At 44.6% G+C, this 21,189-nt stretch overlaps 1 protein-coding gene across 1 annotated transcript in view; it reads right to left on the bottom strand.

Moving 5' to 3' along the window:
• ELOVL6 (ELOVL fatty acid elongase 6) overlaps positions 1 to 9,303 on the bottom strand; it is an 89,809-nt gene extending 80,506 nt beyond the window's left edge. Inside the window, exon 1 of the mRNA XM_066573830.1 lies at positions 9,080 to 9,303. Coding sequence (XP_066429927.1) covers positions 9,080 to 9,168 — 89 coding nt within the window. The 5' untranslated portion in view covers positions 9,169 to 9,303. The remainder of the gene's footprint in view (positions 1 to 9,079) is intronic.
• Positions 9,304 to 21,189: the final 11,886 nt, after the last annotated feature.

The raw sequence follows: 21,189 nt of genomic DNA, 5'->3' as shown, positions 1-21,189 counted from the left end.
CTCCCTCCTCCTTCCCTATTCATAGGCTTCTAAAATTCCTCCACTATAGGTACCTGTTCAGCATAGGTGTCCGGGTATATACATTAAACAGAGGCCGTTAATTTGATGTGAAGAGCACCTCACAGATAAAATCTGAATTCAACTGGACAGAAATAAAGATGGATTATCAAGTTAGGCTAGTTTCACTCGGGCGATGAAATTGCACGATGCCAGAGTGAGTAAAATTGCAGAATTATGAAACCAATGATTTTCAATGGTTTGCCTCACATTTGCAATGTTTTCAGTCATGTGATGCTGCGACAAAAAAAAAATTGCGGCATGTCCTATATTTCTGCATTTTGCATTTTTTAGCTCCCATGTTTCCCTATGGAGCCTCATTTTTATCGCAAAGCACGAACTTGCGATTTTCGTGTTATGTGATGCGTTTTAACATTAGAAAGTCCTATTGACCTTCACACAAAAAAAGCGTGAGAAAAATCGCAAGTGGCAGTGATGTTTTTGTGAGAAAAAGCAGCGCTGATGCTCAAAAATCACGGGAAAAAAGATGTGATTTTGCTGCAATTTTCTCGCAGCGATATCACGATTGTCAGTGTGAAACTAGCCTATTACTTCTTGCAGTTTCCTTTTTAAATACATACATACAGTTTTTGAAAGCATTTTGTTTCTTTAAATCACACTTTTAGGGCTATTTCAGACGATCGTATATGGGCTTGGTTTTCACGCCGAGCCGATATATGGTGTCCTTGTGTGCAGGGGGAGGAGGATGGAAGAGCCAGGAGCAGGAACTAAGTACCGGCGCTTAGCTCTGCCCCCGTCCCGCTCCTCCCATTGCAAATAGTGGCAAGGGTCGGGGAAGGGGTGGGAGCTCAGTTCCTGCTCCTGGCTCTTCCATCCTCCACCCCCCCTGCAGACAAGGATGCCGTATATCGGCTCGGCGTGAAAACCGAGCCGATATACGGTCATCTAAATAAGCCCTTATTATGCATTGTAAACCCCCCAAGAAAATAGTCAAATTCCTGTGATTGCAAAAGAACACCAAAAAATGCCACAAAAAATGCAGCTTGTAGCACGTTTACTTTTTGCCCCCTCCTATAGCAAACAGACGAAGGGGAGGAAAGAGGAGGTGAGCCGGCAAGGGGGAGGGGAGGGACGGGCAACGGCATGGCGGCCTCGGCGTATATGCGCCAGGCCCATGCTGTCTAAACGGGCGCGCAAATGTTAGATTTGTGCGCTCGCTCACGTGCTTTTACAGCGACGATGGGCGCACATAAAAACGCCTACGGCCGTGTGAACGGAGCCTTATGCTGTTCTTAAACAGAACGATTTGGTCAGAAAATCATTCAAACAAGCAAAACAGAATGATAATTGTTCAGTTTAAGGGCGCCCACCCACTGGCGATTTTTTTCCCTGCGAAATTCACAGCATTTTTTTCTCTGCAGGGGTCTATGGGGCTTGTAATGTTAAAATCGCGATCGCGCAAAATCGCAATTTACCGTCTAATCGCGATTTTGTGCAATCGCGATTTTAACATTACAAGTCCCATAGACCCCTGCAGAGAAAAAAATGCTGCGAATTTCGCAGGGAAAAAAATCGCCAGTGGGTGGGCGCCCTAAGGGTGCATTCAGACGACCGTATATCGGCTGGGTTTTCATGCCCAGGATATACAGCGTCCCTCTCTGCAGGGGGAGGAGGCTGGAAGAGCTGGGAGCAGTGCACTGAGCTCCCGCCCCCTCTCCGCCCCTCGCCACTATTTGTACTGGGGGGGCGGGGGCGGAGCTACATCCTGAAACTTAGCTCCGCCCCATCACATCACCCATTGTTCTCAATGGGACAGGAAAACACATCACACGGAAAGGTGCAAGATTCATGCAATTGTGATGCGAGGTTTCTCATTAAAACAATGGGAAACACTTGTCAATCCTCTAAAGTGGCTGAAAGCTGCACTGGAGGATTGTAACATCACAGAGGTAATTGGAGGTGTTTTTGACAGAAAAACATCCTGTGTCCACGGGGACGCCACACGTTCATGAGCGCGATGTCGGGCCGAGTTTCACAGAAGCTTAAGACACAAAAAGTAAAGCAATGCATTACAGAAGAAAGCAAATATCTTCCGACCCTATCACCAACAGCATTTTCGAGGGCATCACTGCCAACGAATCGCCACTTCCTCAGTTCTAATAGAATCGTTACAGCTTTGCCTTCCAATAGTTGGCCTGTCGATATACGCTACCATCTGAACTGTCTTCCCTTTTCCCTCCCCGGCTCTCTGCCTCTCTCATCCCCTTCGGCTGTTTGCAATGGGAGGGGGCGGGGAGGGGGCAGGAGGTTAGCTCCGCCCTCATCCCACCCCCTCCCATTGCAAACACTTGGAGGGGAGGTGGAAGACAGCTCAGATGGTAGCATATATCGGCCGGACGTGAAAATGGCAGCCGATATACGCTCGTGTGAATAAGCCCTAACAGTGAGAAAAGTGATCATCACATGGGTCACGTGCTAAGAAGGATCACAACAACCCCACAGAAGTGCTGGGAAGTGTTTCTGACAAAAAAATGCTTTGTATCCATGAAGATATTGCTCATTCACAAGCGCGCTCAGCCGTGTGTAGTAAGCCTTACCCAATGAAATCCACAATAAACCCCGCACCTTTTGGTGTCATTTTTGCTGCTGTATTTTTTCCGCTGCAAGACCAATGCAGTGTGGAATTACCTGTAGGGCTTAAACTGCTGAATGTATGCGCAAATACGCTAACCACAGCGGAGTGCATTGGTGCATGAACAAGTTATGAGTTTTTGTATTTTTTACTATTCAAACCCAGTAGAAGGATAGGTCAGTACCTATATTATCACACACTTATAAAAAAAATACGTGCAACATATGGCAAGTCCTATCTTTTATCGTGCGCAGGAATTGTGCATAAGAAACATGCTCGTGAGAACAAACCTATTGAAACCAATTAGAGATGAGCGAGCATACTCGCTAAGGCCAATTACTCGATCGAGCATTGTCCTTAGCGAGTATCTCCCCGCTCGGCAGAGAAGGTTCGGCTGCCGGCGCGGGTGACAGGTGAGTTGTGGCAGTGAGCAGGGGGGAGAGAGGGAGAGAGAGATCTCCCCTCCGTTCCTCCCCGCTCTCCCCCGCCCGCCGCCGGCAGCCGAATCTTTGCTCCCGAGCGGGCAGGTACTCGTTAAGGACAATGCTTGATCGAGCAACTGCCCTTAGCAAGTATGCTCGCTCATCACTAAAACCAATGGCTTTGCTTCATAGCGTTTTGCAGGCGAGATTTTCCCGCTGGCAAAAAACCTCCGCAAACACATTAGTCTGTTAAAGCTATAAGGCCTGCCTCACACTGGTTTCAATGGGTTTGTTCTCATGTGCGTATTTTAAAGTCGGGGATACACAAATACATGCTAGCAGATGCGTGGAACACAGCGTAATTGTGCAGGAAAAATTTTTGGTGCAAATTTTTTGGCGACAAATTCCTCTGCATCCTGCTGAAAAACTCGCATCTGTGTAAATGGTCCCCAAAGGCTCGTTCACACAGGTGGAATATTTCCACCAGGATGCAGTGACATTTGCAGCTGAGGAATTTGCATAAAAGTCCTCAGGGTAAGGGCTTATTCACAGTGCTGTAGGCGCAACTACGTTCGGGAACATGGAGCGTAGCTGTGCCTGGATTAGAGGGATTTATTCTCCCTCGATGGCAGTTCAAACTCCGCGCCAGAGCGCAGGAGACTGAAAAAAGAGTCAGGAAGACAGGTGCTGCCCAATCTCTCCAGCATGTGGTGTTTGGAACGTGCGGGGAAGATAGGGCAGCTCCTATCTTTTCCTGTCCGAACAAATCGCAGCCGGGAAAAGAGCTAGTGAAAACGAAACCACCAAAATCCCAGAGATCAGTAGTTTTGTTTTGTCCCGTTATACGACTGTGATTATACATAAGGGGATATATTGTATGAAGGGATGAAAGTATGTTCATCTGGATCTGCCCTTAACTGCGGATTTTGATGCAGAATTGCAGACTGATGTAAGCCATTGTCATTTCGCATCAATATCTGCATGGACCAGTGTGGAATTTACTGCAACTTGCACAGCAGAATGCAGAAAACAGCGCCTGCATGAAAGAACCCTTTGGGTCCCTTATGGGACTTTCACCAGAATAGAATTGTTCTGCAACGCGCAGAGAAATTTGCCGTTGAGGAAAATCTGCCGATGTGTTGATGGAAAGAAAACACAACTTAAGCTATTTTGGCAGCACATCGTCTCTGTACATTAGCTCAGTGGCCCAGCGATCATATTGGGTCCTGGGGTAGGAGACCTTGCCGATCAAGTATTAATGACCTATCCTAAAAATAGGTCATCAAAAGTTCAGTCCTGGAGAACCACTTTAATTCCTTGTCCAAAGTTCACAAAAACCTTTAAGGGCTTATTTACACTAATGATTTTCACGTCTATGTATTTCCATTGACTTCGCATGGGCAGTACACTGACCCAGCATAGTAAATGGGGCTATACAGACAAGCACCATGTCCTATTCTGGAACAACTTCTCAGACGACAGTCATGCATTCAAGCCAATGGGTATGCAAGAAAGAAAAAAAAAACGGAGTGCACACGGGGGACATCTGTTTGTACTCAATTTTTAATTGATCATTGCTAGACAATGTTAAAAAAAATAAATGGCCGACCTTACATTTTTTGGTGTGTGCAAGAAAAAATGGATGACACATGGACATAAAAAATGGACACACGAAACACATATGGATGCAACATCAACATACACATGGATCAGAATCAGCCTGGTATTCACAGACCAAAATTGGACATGCTTGTCTCAATACGCATTGCGAGAGACAAAGATGGTTTGTCATTTGATCATTAGTCATAAACTTTAAAGAGTTTCTCTCAGAGACAAGTGTTTCAAAATGTGTCCACTGGGACAATCAGCTAATCACCTTTGAGTCCTGGTCCTGGCAAACAGCTGATTCTGGAGGTTGTGCTTAGCCAGGGGAAATGTAGTATTATAGGGTGGGCATTCGAATGAATGGTCATCTATGTAATACCAGGATGGTTAGAGTTCAGCACAATAGGAACTGTTCGTACAGAGTGGCCCTTTGTTGTGGTTCTTAGAGAGTGTCCAGAGTGTAGAGCCCTCCCTCTATGATACTCATATATTATAATAGGGTGATTTCATGAGACAACCCCTCTAAAATTATAGGTGAATGCTGCAGGTACACAGACAGCATCCATGATGTAAAGTCAATGTGTCATTAAAGGGAATCTGTCACCTACTTTATCCTTATAAGCTAAGCTTACAAGCTGAAAGTAGGTGACCCATGGAGTCTGGGTATGTGAACTTTATACTTACCTTTCCCATGGTTCCCCAGTTGTCAGCGCTGGAAGCCGCCACTGAATGAATTGGGTATTGCTGCTAAGTAGTCCACCTGTTCTACTTTTAGAACAGGAGGACTACTTAGCAGTGACGCTCAATGCATTCAGCAGCGGCTTCCAGCGCTGACATCAGGGGAATGGCAGGGAAGGTAAGCATAAAGTTTACATCCCTGGACTCCATGGGTCACCTACTTTCAGCCCATAAGCTAAACTTACGGGACTAAAAGTAGCTGAAAGATTTCCTTTAAACCAATTACCTGTTATTTCTAAGGCTCTGATGTCATTCAGAATTGTTCAGGGTTTCAGTTGCTCTTTTCGTTATTTTTGAGGACAAGAATAAGTCGCTCTACCAAAATTACTCTTAAAAACTGAACCATCACAGCAGAAGTATTCACTAGCAACTGATGCCATGTCGCTCATATGAATTCTTAAAGAGACTTATATACAAGAGCTTCACGTCTTGACTGCCCCTTCTGACACGGACGCTCAGTTTGTCAGAAGATGAAGCTACAGACATCATGGTAATAAAATTATATGGGTCTATCAGATAACCATTGGGGTACATTTACAGACACGATTTTCCCCGCATGATTTCTGTGCATTGTGAGATGCACTGAAATCGCACGGGGAAAGAACCTATTATTTTCAATGGGTCCATTAACATGCTGCGAGAGAAAAAAAATACAGTATGTCCTATTTTTGGGCGTTATCATCCATTATTCCCTATGGACCTCTAAAAAAAAAAAAATTGCATCACAGTCACATGCCATATGAGTGTGATGCAATTTTGATTATTTTACTATTGGAACAACATGAAATACAAATGCGATGTAGTTTTCTCGCATAATACATCACACTCGCCCGCAAATCGCCCATGTGAGTGCATCCTTATGGGAATTCACTGCTCTATTTCAGATCCATATTGTACACTGAGATATTTTACTCACTGATTAACAGACAAACTATATGACCGCACAAAATCTGAATCTGTAGCTACTTTGTATGCTGCTATACCAGGTCCATGCACGTAGCTTTGCAATGTGCACGAACTCTTAAGGCCAGGCTCACATGGCTGTAAGCGGAATCCGCTTGCAGAGACCAGCAGCAGATTCCAGCTGTGAGCTATGATATGAACCTGCATACGGACATGTATGGCGGCTAAATTATACTGCGCATGACTACATACTCACGGAGGCGGTCATGCACAGTACACATATATATATTTCCCGTGCCATCTATTAGCAATGATGCGGATACCTGCAGCCCATACGCAAATATATATATATACGCATACATCCAGCACTGTGTAAAAGTTTTAGTCTGGTGTGAAAAAATACTGTGGAGTTTTTTTTTCTTTAAAAATAGGTGTTTGACTCCAAATTTATTCTGCAGCAGGACCTCGACCCCAAACCTACAGCCAATGTCATTAAGAACTATAACAAGTGTGAAGAAGAACAAAGAGTCATGAAAGTGATGCTATGGTCCCCACAGAGCCCTGATCTCATCATCATGGAGTCTGTCTGGGATTTTATTGCATGAAGAGACTTGAGCACAGCAGATATGTAGTTAGTTCTCCAAGTTGTTTGAAACAACCACCCTGTTGCGTTCCTAAATACTGTTTGTAAGTGTACTAGAAGTATTGATACATTTTTGAAGGCAAAGGGTGGCCACACCAAATATTGATTTGATGTAGATTTCTCTTTTGTTAATTCACTACGCCAATTGACAATAATAAACTATTAACACTTCTAGTTTTAAATGCATTCTTACTTTTCAGCATTTTTTCCACAACTGCCTAAAACTTTTACGCAAAAGATAGATAGATATGAGATAGATAGATAGATATGAGATAGATAGATAGATAGATAGATAGATAGATAGATATGAGATAGATATGAGATAGATAGATAGATAGATAGATAGATAGATAGATAGATAGATAGATAGATAGATAGATAGATAGATAGATAGATATGAGATAGATAGATATGAGATAGATAGATAGATAGATAGATAGATAGATAGGTATGAGATAGATAGATAGATATGAGATAGATAGATATGAGATAGATAGATAGATATGAGATAGATAGATAGATAGATAGATATGAGATAGATAGCTAGATATGAGATAGATAGATAGATAGATAGATAGATAGATAGATAGATAGATAGATAGATAGATATGAGATAGATAGATATGAGATAGATAGATAGATAGATAGATAGATAGATAGATAGATAGATAGATATGAGATAGATAGATAGATAGATAGATAGATATGAGATAGATAGATAGATAGATAGATAGATAGATAGATAGATAGATATGAGATAGATAGATATGAGATAGATAGAAAGATAGATAGATATGAGATAGATAGATAGATATGAGATAGATATGAGATAGATAGATATGAGATAGATAGATAGATATGAGATAGATAGATATGAGATAGATAGATATGAGATAGATATGAGATAGATAGATATGAGATAGATAGATAGATAGATATGAGATAGATAGATAGATATGACATAGATAGATAGATAGATAGATAGATAGATATTAACTCCATCCATCCATCCATCTATGTTGCTTGCCCAACTTTTGCAAATTGATGAACTGGTACTTTACACAAAGGACCAACTCTCAGTACCCCAGCCCACGTTCTGCCCATGCAGCATACTATGTCTACATACTTGCCCTATGCATGACTCATTCTTTTTGTTAATCAGCATTTAAGACATCCCAAACTTTCCTTTTTGCTAAATTCTCACCTACTCTATCAAAAGTTCAGGACAAGCTTGTTTAAAAAAAAAAAAAAGACAGTGAATTAATGTGTCCACAAACAGCCAAAACATCCTGCTATGATGAGTGTTTTACCCTCAGCCACTGTTCAAATCTGAGCATCTTATTCTTCCATCCAAGAGCCATTAGATGAGCAGTAACACGTGCTACATATGTCTGAGCACAGCAAGAGGAAGGACGGGTCAATGACTAGAGTGCATCACAGCCTGCAAATGAGCAGGAGCTCACAATCAAGAGCTCTTCTTTACTATCACAAGTGGAATGAAAAACATTGTTTGTAACCAAACAAAATGATACAAATACTTACAAATCTAAATACAAAGTAGCCGGCATGAGGTTACATGACACAAATGTATCCATCCCAATTCTATTCAACGAGGAAAGGTTGAAAGTGCGGAGAACAGCAACATATTCACAGAATGCACTCACATTAGTCCCACAAGGCTGACAATCTATGTGGGAAACACACACTCCAGGACCATTTAACCCCTTGCACTACACCATATTAATGTGCATCCGATGTGTAGTGATGCTGCGGTGGCAATGGAGGGGTTAATGACCACTATCCTATTACAGCTTAGGCCCTCTCCCACAGTATAAAGCCCGGCTGTGCATCCAACAGGCACCGGCAGCAGCTGCAGCCATAGAAGCCCTACAGCGCTCCCCATTCATTGTATATATGCAGCAGGGCCCTGGCACATCAGCATGCACCCTGCACCCCTGAGATGCCAGGCAGGCCTGCCAGTACCCCACTATATGCACCCACATCGGGCATGTGACAACAGTGGGCAAAGTGCGGCCAGGGACACAATAGCATCTCACTCCTGTACATGAACGTGCGTGGGTGATCGCCCCCATAATGCCCACATGAGGGGGCACCTACCAGTTCTCCTGCATCCACTGGATCGCCTCATTCTCGTTAAACTGCTTCTCGAATTCATATTCCTGCAAAATCAACACTGACATGTTCATTGCTGGATGCCACCTGGAGGAGAGGGAGCCTGAGCCTTCCTGAGAGTCTTATAGGCACACACCTCCTCCTCCCAATCCCCTTCCTTAGGTGTCTGTGTGCCTCTAACTGTACCCTTGATTTAGCATTGCTCTCTCCTCGCCCTATCCTCCTCCCGGGTCACAGGCTCTCCTCCTCCTTTCTTCTGCATCCACCCTGACAGCTCTGCAGCGCTGCGGTCCTAAAGCCGCCGCTCATCTCTACTGGAGCACCTGACACCCCACATCTGTGTGCTCCCCTACATTGTCTCACCCACCACATAGGGGGCTGATATATTGAAGCAGGATTAATAATGATAAAATTGTTGTCGGCCCAAAACACAAAGCAATGATATTTTTATCACTATGATATCTTCAGGCTCATTCACACTAGAGGAAATACGCAGACTATTGCGCATGTATTTTTTTTACGGGCGTAAAATATGCAGTGAATAGAAACCATTGATTTCAATGGATTCATTCACAGCTGCATAATTTTCACGTGATTTCCGGTTGCATGAAAAAAAGAAAACGCAACATTTCCTCTCTTGGTGTGTATTATGCACCGTTAGGCCGTCATCACTTAAGCGTATTTGTGCGCACAATACGCAGAGTATAGAAGCCATTGATTTTTCCTGCGTATTTCGGTTGTGCAAAAAAAAAAAGAGCGCAGCATGGTTTCTTTCCTGCGCATTTGCACACCAAAAGTACCCATAGAAGTTAATGGAGATGTGCAACTGCACACAAAATATGGTAGGAGATGTGAGAAATACTGCGTAATTGCACAGGAAAAAGAAGAAATCTGGAACTCATTAGACTAATTAGCCATTTCAGTCAGTGCATATTTTCTTGCTGTATGCAAATGGACATGCCTTGCAGGCGCAAAAAGTACAGTAAAATACAACAATGCACGCACAAATACGCATAAGCTCATGTGAAGGGGGCGTAATAGCCCATTGAAATCTATCAACAAGCGTAAATACACAAGGAGCTTGCATATTTGCTGCGTATTTACACACAAAATCAATGGAATTTCTTGCGTTTTTTTACGTGTACAAATACGTTTAATACTAATGCGTGTAAAAAAGACTGCCAATAGGCAGAAAACCGCAAGGCGATGGGGTATTTCGGTTCATGAATACACTGCGCATTCACAGACCGAAATATGCACAACTGTATGGATGCTCCCTTCTAAAGGACTAAGCCATTTTTTGACGATTTTTTTCATCTTGCCATCCTGAAAATGAATGTAAGCGTGCATTCACAGAGGGGTATGTATATTTCGGTCCATGAATACGCAGTGTATTCACATGCTCTAATACTCTGTTACCCTGTGTTTTTCTGCCTATCAGCATTTTTTTAGGGCAGTTTCACACAATCGTATTTGCATGCAAAGAAAAAAAAAAGCGTCATGCTCTATTTTAGCGCGCATTTGCGCACCAAAGCACTACAGGAGTATAGGAATAGTGTGTATCCGTTACCCACTCACTTGCACACTACACTGCACAGCCTTTGAAATTATGGCGCAGGTGTGTCCCGCGTCGATGTAAATGGTCCCCAGCAGTGCAGAAAGTACAGTAAAATGCTTAGATACACACTCCGTAGCGCGGCTTTCACTGCGCAAAAATCTGTGCTTTCACGTGCATTTTTGCACTGAGGCTTGTGTGAAGTCACCCTTAGGGCTTATTCGGATGACCGTAATTTGTACACGTTAAAGTCGCATATATAATGTGACCATGTGATGCATTGAATTGTATCAGTTGGATTATTCAGACGAACGCATTTTTTCTGTGCAAAATATTTGCGTGAGAAAAAAAAGAGGACCTGCTCTATCTTTCTCGATCGTATCTTTTATACGGCATGTGAAAAGATAGGTCTTGACTAGAGATGAGCGAGCATATTCGCTAAGGGCAATTACTCGAGCAAGCATTGCCCTTAGGGAGTATCTGCCCGCTCGGAAGAAAAGATTTGGCTGCCGGCGGGGGGCGGGGAGCGGCGGGGGAGAGCAGGAGGGAACGGAAGGGATCTCTGTCTCCCTATCTCAAACCCCCCTCCCGCTCCCTCCTGCTCACTCCCGCAACTCACCGCTCCCCCGCGTCGGCAGCTGAATCTTTTCTTCCAAGCGGGCAGGTACTCGCTAAGGGCTATGCTCGCTCGAGTAATTGCCCTTAGCGAGTATGCTCGCTCATCTCTAGTTTTGACCTATCTTTCGCCATGTTACGCAGAGAGCTCGCATAGACTTCTGTGGCAGTGGAAAAAAATGAGGGGGAGGGAGTTACCCTGCGTACAACGATGGGAAAAGAAGATAGCTAGCCCTAATTCCGATCGTTGCTTGCCGGCGCTTCAGCGTGTCTTTTTACATTTGCGCTGCAGCTCCCGGTTTGAATGACTTTAAGGGCTTATTCACACAACCGTATTCACACAAGGTATTTCGGTGCGTTAAAAAAAATGCATCTAAAATGCAACCATGAGTAGCATTAGATTTCAATGGCTTCATTCACACAAACGTTTTCTTTCCGCAATAAATATATATGCGTGAAAAATAAGACATACGTGATCATTTTTGACTGTATATTTTATATGGAAGATGAAAGGTTAGATCTTGACCTATCTTACGATGTGATATGCAGCAAGCTCCCATAGACTTCTATGGCAGCTGGAAAAAGGGAGGGGGGAAGTTACCCTGCGTACAATGCTGGAAAAAGAAGACAGCTTGCCCTTATTAGGCATGTTAATGCCATTCTGAGGATTTCTGCCGATCGTTGGTTGCCATCGTTTTTTAACATTCACGCAGCAGCGGCCCCGTGTGAATGGCTTTAAATACGCAAATTAAGATTGGGACCTGATCTTGTCAAAAAATCATCCATGCGTATATATGCTGCATACGGGCAAATGTAAAAGCGCATATGAATCGTGTGAAGGAGGCCTAAAAATGACAATCACAATCGGGAGTCGCACTTGTTAAAAATCATTTCATGCGAATATATGCTGCATACGGGCAAGCGCATATATGCATACGCTCATGTGAAAGAGCCCTTATTCATGTAAATACACAGCATATTTACACATGTAAAAAAAACGAACAACATTCCACTGATTCTGTGCATAAATACGCAGCGCATATGCAGGTTTCCTGTGTATTCACGTATACACATTGTTTTCATTGGGCTTCTGTGGTGTGTAATATGCACCAAGATCAGACATGCCGCGTTTTTTTATCACGTGACTGAAAGTCACATGAAAAATATCCAGCTGTAAACGAATTTCAATGGGCTCTATTCACCTCATATTACATGCATAATATGCTGCATATTTGCACTAGTGCAATTAAGCCCTAAGTTAAATTATTGAATTTGAAGCATCTGTATGAGTTCTTGCTTCTTGTGGGACCACTTGTACCATTTTAATTTTTAACACTATAAAAAAAGCAAATCACTGCGCTCCATGGTATAGAGGGATAGTTAAATTCAGCGATAGGCCTCCTGCAGCTGGGCGGAAATTCCGCGGCGGGATTTCCAGCAGAATTTCCGCCCGTGCCCATTGCTATAGGATTGCATTAGATAATGCAATCCTATGCACACAGCCTCGATTTGTCCGAGTGAAAACACGCGCGGAAAACAAATCACGGTATGTGCTATTTCTGTGCTGGGTCGCAGAGGCCCGCACAGAAATGTCACTAGTGACGCGCCGGCTCCGCTCTGCGCATGCGCCGGCTGGCCGACAGCCGGCACATAGCAGGGAGGGGGGAAACCGGTAGCAGGTGAGCCGCATTCTCACAGCAGGATCCGACTTGGCTGTCTGCAGGCGGCTATAGAAAATAAGAATATTAGGACCTGGATCATGGTGCAAAGGGCACAACACATATAAGGTCCTATCAGATCCTGCAACCTTCCCAGGGGGGCGAGCAGAAAGCCTCCGTAGTAGATCCAACACAAGACGAGAAAAGCAGCATATTCATGGCACTGCTTGAGAGAGTCACCAAGACACCGGCAGATGGTTATCACTATTAATTGCATAGACAACGCATTTTGGAACAGGACTTGCACCTTCTTCGGGCCATTACATTACCGACAAGTTGTTCAGTCTTTAATGGTCCAAAGAAGGTGGAAGTCCTGTACCGAAATGCATTGCCTGTCTAATTAAAAGTGTCAACCATCTGCTGGTGTCTTGGTTCCTTCATCAAGCAGCGCTCCTACTTTTCTTCTCTTATGTTAACATTTAAAGGGGTTGTCCCGCAGCAGCAAGTGGGTCTATACACTTCTGTATGGCCATATTAATGCACTTTGTAATGTACATTGTGCATTAATTATGAGCCATACAGAAGTTATAAGAAGTTATTCACTTACCTGCTCCGTTGCTAGCGTCCTCGTTTCCATGGAGCCCGCCTAATTTTCGGCGTCTAATGGCCAAATTAGACGTGCTTGCGCAGTCCGGGTCTTCTTCTTTTCTCAATGGGGCCGCTCGTGCAGGATGCCGGCTCCGTGTAGCTCCGCCCCATCATGTGCCGATTCCAGCCAATCAGGAGGCTGGAATCGGCAATGGACCGCACAGAAGCCCTGCGGTCCACCGAGGGAGAAGATCCCGGCGGCCATCTTCAGCCGGTAAGTAAGAAGTCACCGGAGCGCGGGGATTCAGGTAAGCGCTGTGCGGATTTTTCTTTAGGTCCCTGCATCGGGGTTGTCTCGCGCCGAACAGGGGGGGGGGTTGAAAAAAAAAAAACCCGTTTCGGCGCGGGACAACCCCTTTAATCTTTATTAGGTCAGTTTCAGGGGATTATATTGTAACTAGAGTTGAGCGAACATACACTGTCGAGCTTGTCTGATCTTCTCTTCCCACTGACTTTGCCAAGCATCAGTATTGTTTCCAGTGTGTTAGCGCGCATCACATGGCCAAAAAAAGAAAGCCACTGTTTGATGATTTTACCCTCTAGTGATATTTTCGGTTTGGCGCGATCTAACACTACCTTGTTCGTTGTCGTGGCAGTCCAAGGTATCCGTAGCATTCTCCTCCAGCACCATAGTTCAAACACATCAATTTTCCTTCTGTCTGTTTTCCTGAGCTTCCAACTTTCACAACCATACGTAGTTATGGGAAAGACTATTGCATTGACCAGTCTGGTTTTTGTTGCGATGCTAATGTCCTTGCTTTTCCAGATCTTTTCCATTCCTCACATTGCATTCCTACCAAGTGTAATCTGCCTCTTGATCTCAGGTCCAGATTGCCCGTTGCAATCATTTTTGGATCCAAGGAAGATCTTCGTTGTAAATGTTTATGTTTACTGTACCGTTGCTTACCGCGGTCATTACTTTCGTTTTCTTGCTATTGAGTTACAGTCTCATGTGTTCGCTTTCCTTTTGCACTCGTTGGATAAGGTATTCCAGGTCCCTTTCACTTTCCGCAAGCAGGGCGGTGTTATCTGTATATCGAAAATTATTGACATTTCTGCCACCGATTTTGACTCCGATTTCTAATTTGTCCAGATTGCATCGCCTCGTGATCATTTCTGCGTACAGATTGAAAAGGACTGGTGATAGAATGCAGCCTTGCTGTACACCTTTCTCAGTTCCAAACCAATCCGTGTTTCCATAAGCTGTCCTGACTGCTGCTTCTTGGTCGTTGTAAAGCGACCTCATAAGCTGTTCAATATGTTCAGGGACGCCCCTTTGCTTCAGACACTTCCAAAGTTTGTCATGTTCGACACAATCAAATGCCTTGCTGTAGTCGATGAAACACATATACACATCCTTTTGTTACTCTTGGATCTTCTCCATGATCCAGTGCAGATTCGTGATTTGGTCTCTGGTGCCACGTCCTTTGCAGAACCCAGCTTGAACGTCCAGCAGTTCCTGTTTAACAATTGTTGCAATGCGTTTTTGTATGATCTTTAAAAGAATTTTGTTCGCGTGCGGTATGAGGGCGATGCTGCGGTAATTGCAACATTCTTGAGCATCACCTTTTTTTGGAAGTGTGATGAAAACAGACCTTGTCCAGTCTTTGAGCCACGATTTGGACCTCCAGATCTTTTGACATAGGTCGGTTAAGATCTTGACTGACACTGGTTTGAGCAGTTCAGCTGGTAAGTGATCAAAGCCCGGAGCTTTCCTGTTTAGTGATTGTTTCAGGGCCCATGTGACTTCTTCCTCCAGAATGCCCGATGCTTGTTCTACTTGATGTACATGATCCAATGGCTTGTCTGTCTGATTGCCTACATACAGCTCTGCTGTATATTCTCACAACCTACGCTTGATTTGATCTACTTCTTGTAATAATTTGCCATCCCAGTCTTTAATAGTTGCTGCCTTACATGGTGCGAATGGTACCCAGGTCTGCTTCAAATGGGCGAAGAGAGCTAGGGTGCAGCCTTGCTGGTTTGCTTCTTCCAGTTTTGCGCATGGGTCGTTCTAGTAACGCTCCTTTTTTCGTCTGACTTTTCTTTGAAATTCCGCTTTCGCTGTTTGGCACTTGCTAGCAATTCTAATGGATTCCTCCAATAGCCATTACGGTTGTTTTGCTGATTTTTTGAACGGAATGAATTGTTCATCTGTGTTCCGTGTGATGGATTTGATTCCCTCCCATAATTCATCAGGGTCTTTTCCGATGGTGCTGAGCGCTTCAAATTGGTTATTCACTTCAACTGCGTATCATAAAGGGATATTGTCTACATCGAAACGGCTTTTGATGTTGCTGAACCTGACCTTGATTTTTGCGACTAGGAGCTGATAATCGGAGCCGCAGTCTGCACCCGGAAGTGTTCCCACGGCTAGAATTGAGCTTTTCCAACGCATTTGACATAGGAAGTAGTCAATTTGGTTTCAGTGCACACCATTTGGGGCCGTCCATGTATACAAATAGCGTTTCAGTTGCTCGAACCATGTTTTCATGACCATACGGTCGCCTGCATTATTCCGCTCACCCAATCCAAATTTGCCAATGACAGCTAGGTTTCCTCCAGAGCCGATTTTTGCATTGAAATCTCATTATAAAAGTGATATCCTTGGCAGGGGTCTGATTGATGGCTTGCTGGTGATCGGCATAGTATTTTTTTGTGTCATCATCTGTTGCAGAAAACTTGCAGAATTGTGATCTGCGAGGATTCCCATTGATGCGTATGGATATGATCCCACCATTTATGGCATTGAAACAATGGACAGGTTTTCCAATTTGCCCATGTTCATGCCATGGATGTTCCACATACCAATGTTGTGAATCTTTGAGAAACACAAACGAAACCTTTCACTTGGAGCTGCATCAGCAAACCCGCATCCAAATGGCTTTGCCCCGCCAGCGTCATTAATGCCCAAGTTATTCGAGTTTCATCCTTGTTCTTCCCTGGTGGCTTGATCGTTGCCTTCCAGCCCAGGGGGCCCACCTTCCAGCACCATATCTGGGCTTATTTGGTTTTAATCCATAAAGTATTTTGGCAGTGGCAGTGGAGTAGTTAGCCATTGCTTTCCCCACCTCTCCCCATTTATCCTGGCTTGGGACTGGCATGCAGCTGTTGCCAACAACACAGCTGGGATTGGTATAAATCTACTACACTGGGCACAGTGCTTTCCAGTTAGGCTACCTACACACGGGAGAGCACAATATGAGGCCGAATTTTCACTGCGGTGCGAGACATTTTCCATGCAAAAACACATCCCATCACTTCAGTAAAGTAATGATCCTCTGGTATGGCTTTCAGCTGCATCGGAGAATCAGTAAGTGTTTCCCATTGTTTTAAATGGAAAACCTTGCATTGCACTCACATGCCTATCGTGTGTTGTGTTTTACTGCCACATTGAAAACAATGGGCGATGCAAAATGATAGGACATGCAGCGATTTTTTTTTCCCCGCACCACGTGGATGTATATGATAGATACACTGCGCATTCCCATGAACACAAGAACGGGGTTCATATTTGAGCGAAATTTGTGCGTCTTGCAATGCACAAATCTCAAGTGAATTTCTCGGCTACGTGAAACCAGCCTTAGCCTTAGGCTAGCTTCACATGCGTGGGCATCTCATGCGAGTTTTCTGTGTTGCGAGATGCACAAAACTCGCGCAAATATGAACTTCATTCTTTTGAATGGAGACTTACACGCGAGTGATGTTTTCCCTCACAGTGATGTGCATAAGGCCTTAGTCACACGGGTGTTTTTTGCCGCGATTTGCGGATCGCATGATGGATGCGCATCCGCAAATCGCGTAACCGGGGCCGAAAAATCGCCCGAAAAACTGCTCCTAGCCGCGTTTCAATAGAAACGGAACAGAGCTGTCCAGCGCATTGAATTCAATGGAGCCGGCAATACAGCCGGCTCCATTGAAAGCGATGGGCTGCCGGCGAGCGCGGGATGAATTTTCGGGAAGGGCTTAAAAATATAAGTCCTTCCCTACAATTCATCCAGAAAAATAATATATACTCACCTGGTCCCGGCAGACGGAGTTCAGCCGCGGCAGGCGGCAGTTCTCCTGAACTGCTCTCTGTAGTATTCAGCAGCCGGGGATTTAAAATCCCCACCGGCTGAATGAGCTGCCTCTGATTGGTCACAGCCTGACCAATCAGAGGCAGCTCTCACTCACACCCATTCATGAATTCATGAATGGGTGTGAGTGAGTGCTGCCTCTGATTGGCTCAGCGCAGGGACCAATCAGGGGCAGCTCTCACTCACACCCACTGCCGGCCGCGCTGAACTCCGTCTGCCGGGACAAGGTGAGTATATATATATTTTTTATTTTTACACATTTCTGGATGAATTGCAGGGAAGGGCTTATATATTTAAGCCCTTCCCGACAATTCATCCCGCGATCGCCGGCATCCCATTGCTTTCAATGGAGCCCGCTGATTTCAATGGGCAAACATCGTTCTTCTCTGCCATAGCTGTTACAGCTGTGGCAGAGAAGAATGATTTGTCTAGTATATGCTCTCAATGGGGTCGGCGCTGCTGCCGCCGGCCCCATTGAGCGCATATAGAGAAGAGAACAGGAATCGCAGATCGCAGATAAGTGCGATCTGCGAGTTCTGTTCTATAATTTATTGGACGAGCGCATAAAAAGCGCTCATGTGTCCGATTCTATTGCAAAGCAATGGTTTTATAAAATCGCCGGACGCATGCGCAAATCGCGCAAAAAAACGCCCGTCTGACTAAGGCCTAAGAGTGCGATGCGAGGTTTCAAATGGGTCATTGAAATCAATGGGAAAAACTTCAAATCCTCTATCAAGCTTGAAACTCCCATGAGAGGATTGGAATTTCACAGAAGCTATGCTAGACATTTTTGCCTGAAAATCGCTTTCAGTGTGGGTAAAATGCATGCTGACAAGAGCGATACTGGGCCAAGCTTCTTGGCCTTAGGAGTTATTTACACGAGCGTATATCAGCCGGCGTTTTCATGGCCGGCCGATATACGCTTCCATCTAAGCAGTCCCTCCCCCCCCTTTCATCCCCCTCACCGGCTCTCTGCCTCTCTCCTCCCTTATGAGTGATTTGCAATGGGAGTGGTCGGGACGGGGCAGAGCTAAGCTCCCACCCCTCCTCGCCCCTTGTCCATAGCCAGCACTGGGAGTGAATGGGACTTAGCCCCGCCCCTGTCCCACCTACTCCCATTGCAAACATCGGAGTGGAGGAGAGAGGCAGAGAGCCGGTGAGTGTGAGGGAAAGGGGGGAACTGCTTAGATGGAAGCATATATCATCCAGCCGTGAAAACACTGGGAAGATATGAGTCACTCCTATTCATGAGGTGTCCATAGCCCCACCCACTTGTCAAGATGAACGTTTTTCTCCTTATGCAGTGTTATAACTATGAGACTGTCAATCACGGTAGGTAGACAGAGCTAGCAGGCCTCAAGAATAAATATAACATATCTCTTGCCAGGAGCTGCAGAAAGAAACTGTAAGTTCATAAAAACCACTGCACTTTACCCCAACAGCAATCGACTTCTGAAATCAGCATGTCCGTCACTACTTAATGCTGCCTTCGGTAGGAGCAACATAAAGTAAATTATAGGTTTCCTTCAAAGAGAGCCTACCCTGGCATTTGAGCTCCATAAACGTCGGGAATCTGGCGAACTGTGTCTCATACTCACAGGGTTCCCCATTCTAGCTCTGTGCCCTTTCCAGTGGCGCCTGATCTTAAAGGGGTTGTCCCGAGGCAGCAAGTGGGTCTATACACTTCTGTATGGCCATAATAATGCACTTTGTAATATACATTGTGCATTAATTATGAGCCATACAGAAGTTATAAAAAGTTTTTTACTTACCTGCTCCGTTGTTAGCGTCCTCGTTCCCATGGAGCCCGACTAATTTTCGCCCTCCGATGGCCAAATTAGCCGCGCTTGCGCAGTCCGGGTCTTCTGTAGTCTTCTATGGAGCCGCTCGTGCCAGAGAGCGGCTCCGTGTAGCTCCGCCCCGTCACGTGCCGATTCCAGCCAATCAGGAGGCTGGAATCGGCAGTGGACCGCACAGAAGAGCTGCGGTCCACGAAGCAAGAGGTTCCCGGCGGCCATCTTCACAGGTAAGTATAGAAGTCACCGGAGCGCGGGGATCAAGGTAAGCGCTCCGGTAAGCTGTCTGTACGTCCCTGCATCGGGGTTGTCTCGCGCCGAACGGGGGGGGGGTTGAAAAAAAAAAAAACCCGTTTCGGCGCGGGACAACCCCTTTAAGTTTGCAACAATCTGGGAACTGTGTGCAAAATGCCAGAAAGCCCCTGTATGAGCAAGTCTGCTGTATATGTTACAAACATTTGTACATGACAATGGGTGACGAATTTATCGATTTTTGATGCCAGAATGCTTTTTTTCCCCTTCGCCAGATGTGACAAATTTATCAAATGTCATGAAATATTGATAAATTTGTTGCATTGTTAAATATGCCTAGGGATGTGGAGTAGCTTTGTATGACGCCGAGCTACTTAAGTGAGGCGCAACAAATTGTAGCTTTCAAATTGTCTAAAAACCTCACTCAACTGTGCATCAGCATATATTTTGCTGTTTTTTTGCGTAAAAGATACGCCATAATGCTCCCAGCCATTGAAATGGCTAATTAGTCTAATGAGTTTAAGATGTGTTCTTTCCCTATGCAATTATACAGTGCATCATGCATCTCCCAGCATATTGCATGCACATTTGCGCACCCCCCATTAGAAGTCTATGGTGACATTTGTTGCGCAAATGTGCAGGAAAATAGAACATACTGCGTTTTTTTGCACAACTAAAATGAGCAGCTCAGATCTACTTGGGGCTATGTTTTCATTTTCTGGTCAAATTCTCAGTTTGTGTGCTAGAGGGGGGCACAGGCACTCCTGTCACAGTTACTGATGATGATCACACAGCTCCTGTCACACAGTAATAATAGAGGAGATCACAGCTCATGCTCCTGGCTGTATACTTATGCTCTGTAGCTTATTTAGGTGAATAAAGAAGGAAAAGATAATCAAACTGTCCCCAAGAAGGCTATAATGGTATAGCCTTAGCTAATGCTGTGCTGATGCATCATGGGATTAATGTAAAACAAAGTAAAAGAATCTCAGCCTCAAAATTGTGGCTGATAAGCATCAGAGAGGAGGCTAAACTGTAGGAAAGTAGCTGGAATACACCGAGGAGAACTCTATAGTGTCGGGCTATCAGGCGAGGGGCAGGCATGGAAAAATGTGTTTTCGCTGGGATGGCCCTTTAAGCATTCTCTAGAATCCTCTCATTTTGAAAATTAGTTGCAAGATCACAGATTGATCTTCATACATGCAGATTTTGATGTAGTTTTTTTGAACCAAACAGCAGTGCATCCAAAAGAGTAAAAGTATTAAAAAAAAGAGGGGTAAAAGTTTTTCATTTGTTCCTTTTTTTTAGATTTCTGCTTGGCTTTGGCTGTAAAAATTGCACCAAAAATGTGAAGCCTTAGACCAAATTCACAGTTTTCTTTTTTCTGCATTTAAATCCACATAAAGACACAAAATCCCCTACAGCTTTCTGAGGGCTTATTCCGACGTGCCTATATCGGCCGGGTTTTCATGGCCGATATAGGCTGTCCCTC

Source organism: Eleutherodactylus coqui, chromosome 7, assembly GCF_035609145.1.
Source record: "Eleutherodactylus coqui strain aEleCoq1 chromosome 7, aEleCoq1.hap1, whole genome shotgun sequence".
Classification (NCBI taxonomy): Eukaryota; Metazoa; Chordata; class Amphibia; order Anura; family Eleutherodactylidae; genus Eleutherodactylus; species Eleutherodactylus coqui.
Note: the sequence above shows the minus strand (reverse complement) of the source record. Positions and strands in the feature narration are given on the sequence as shown.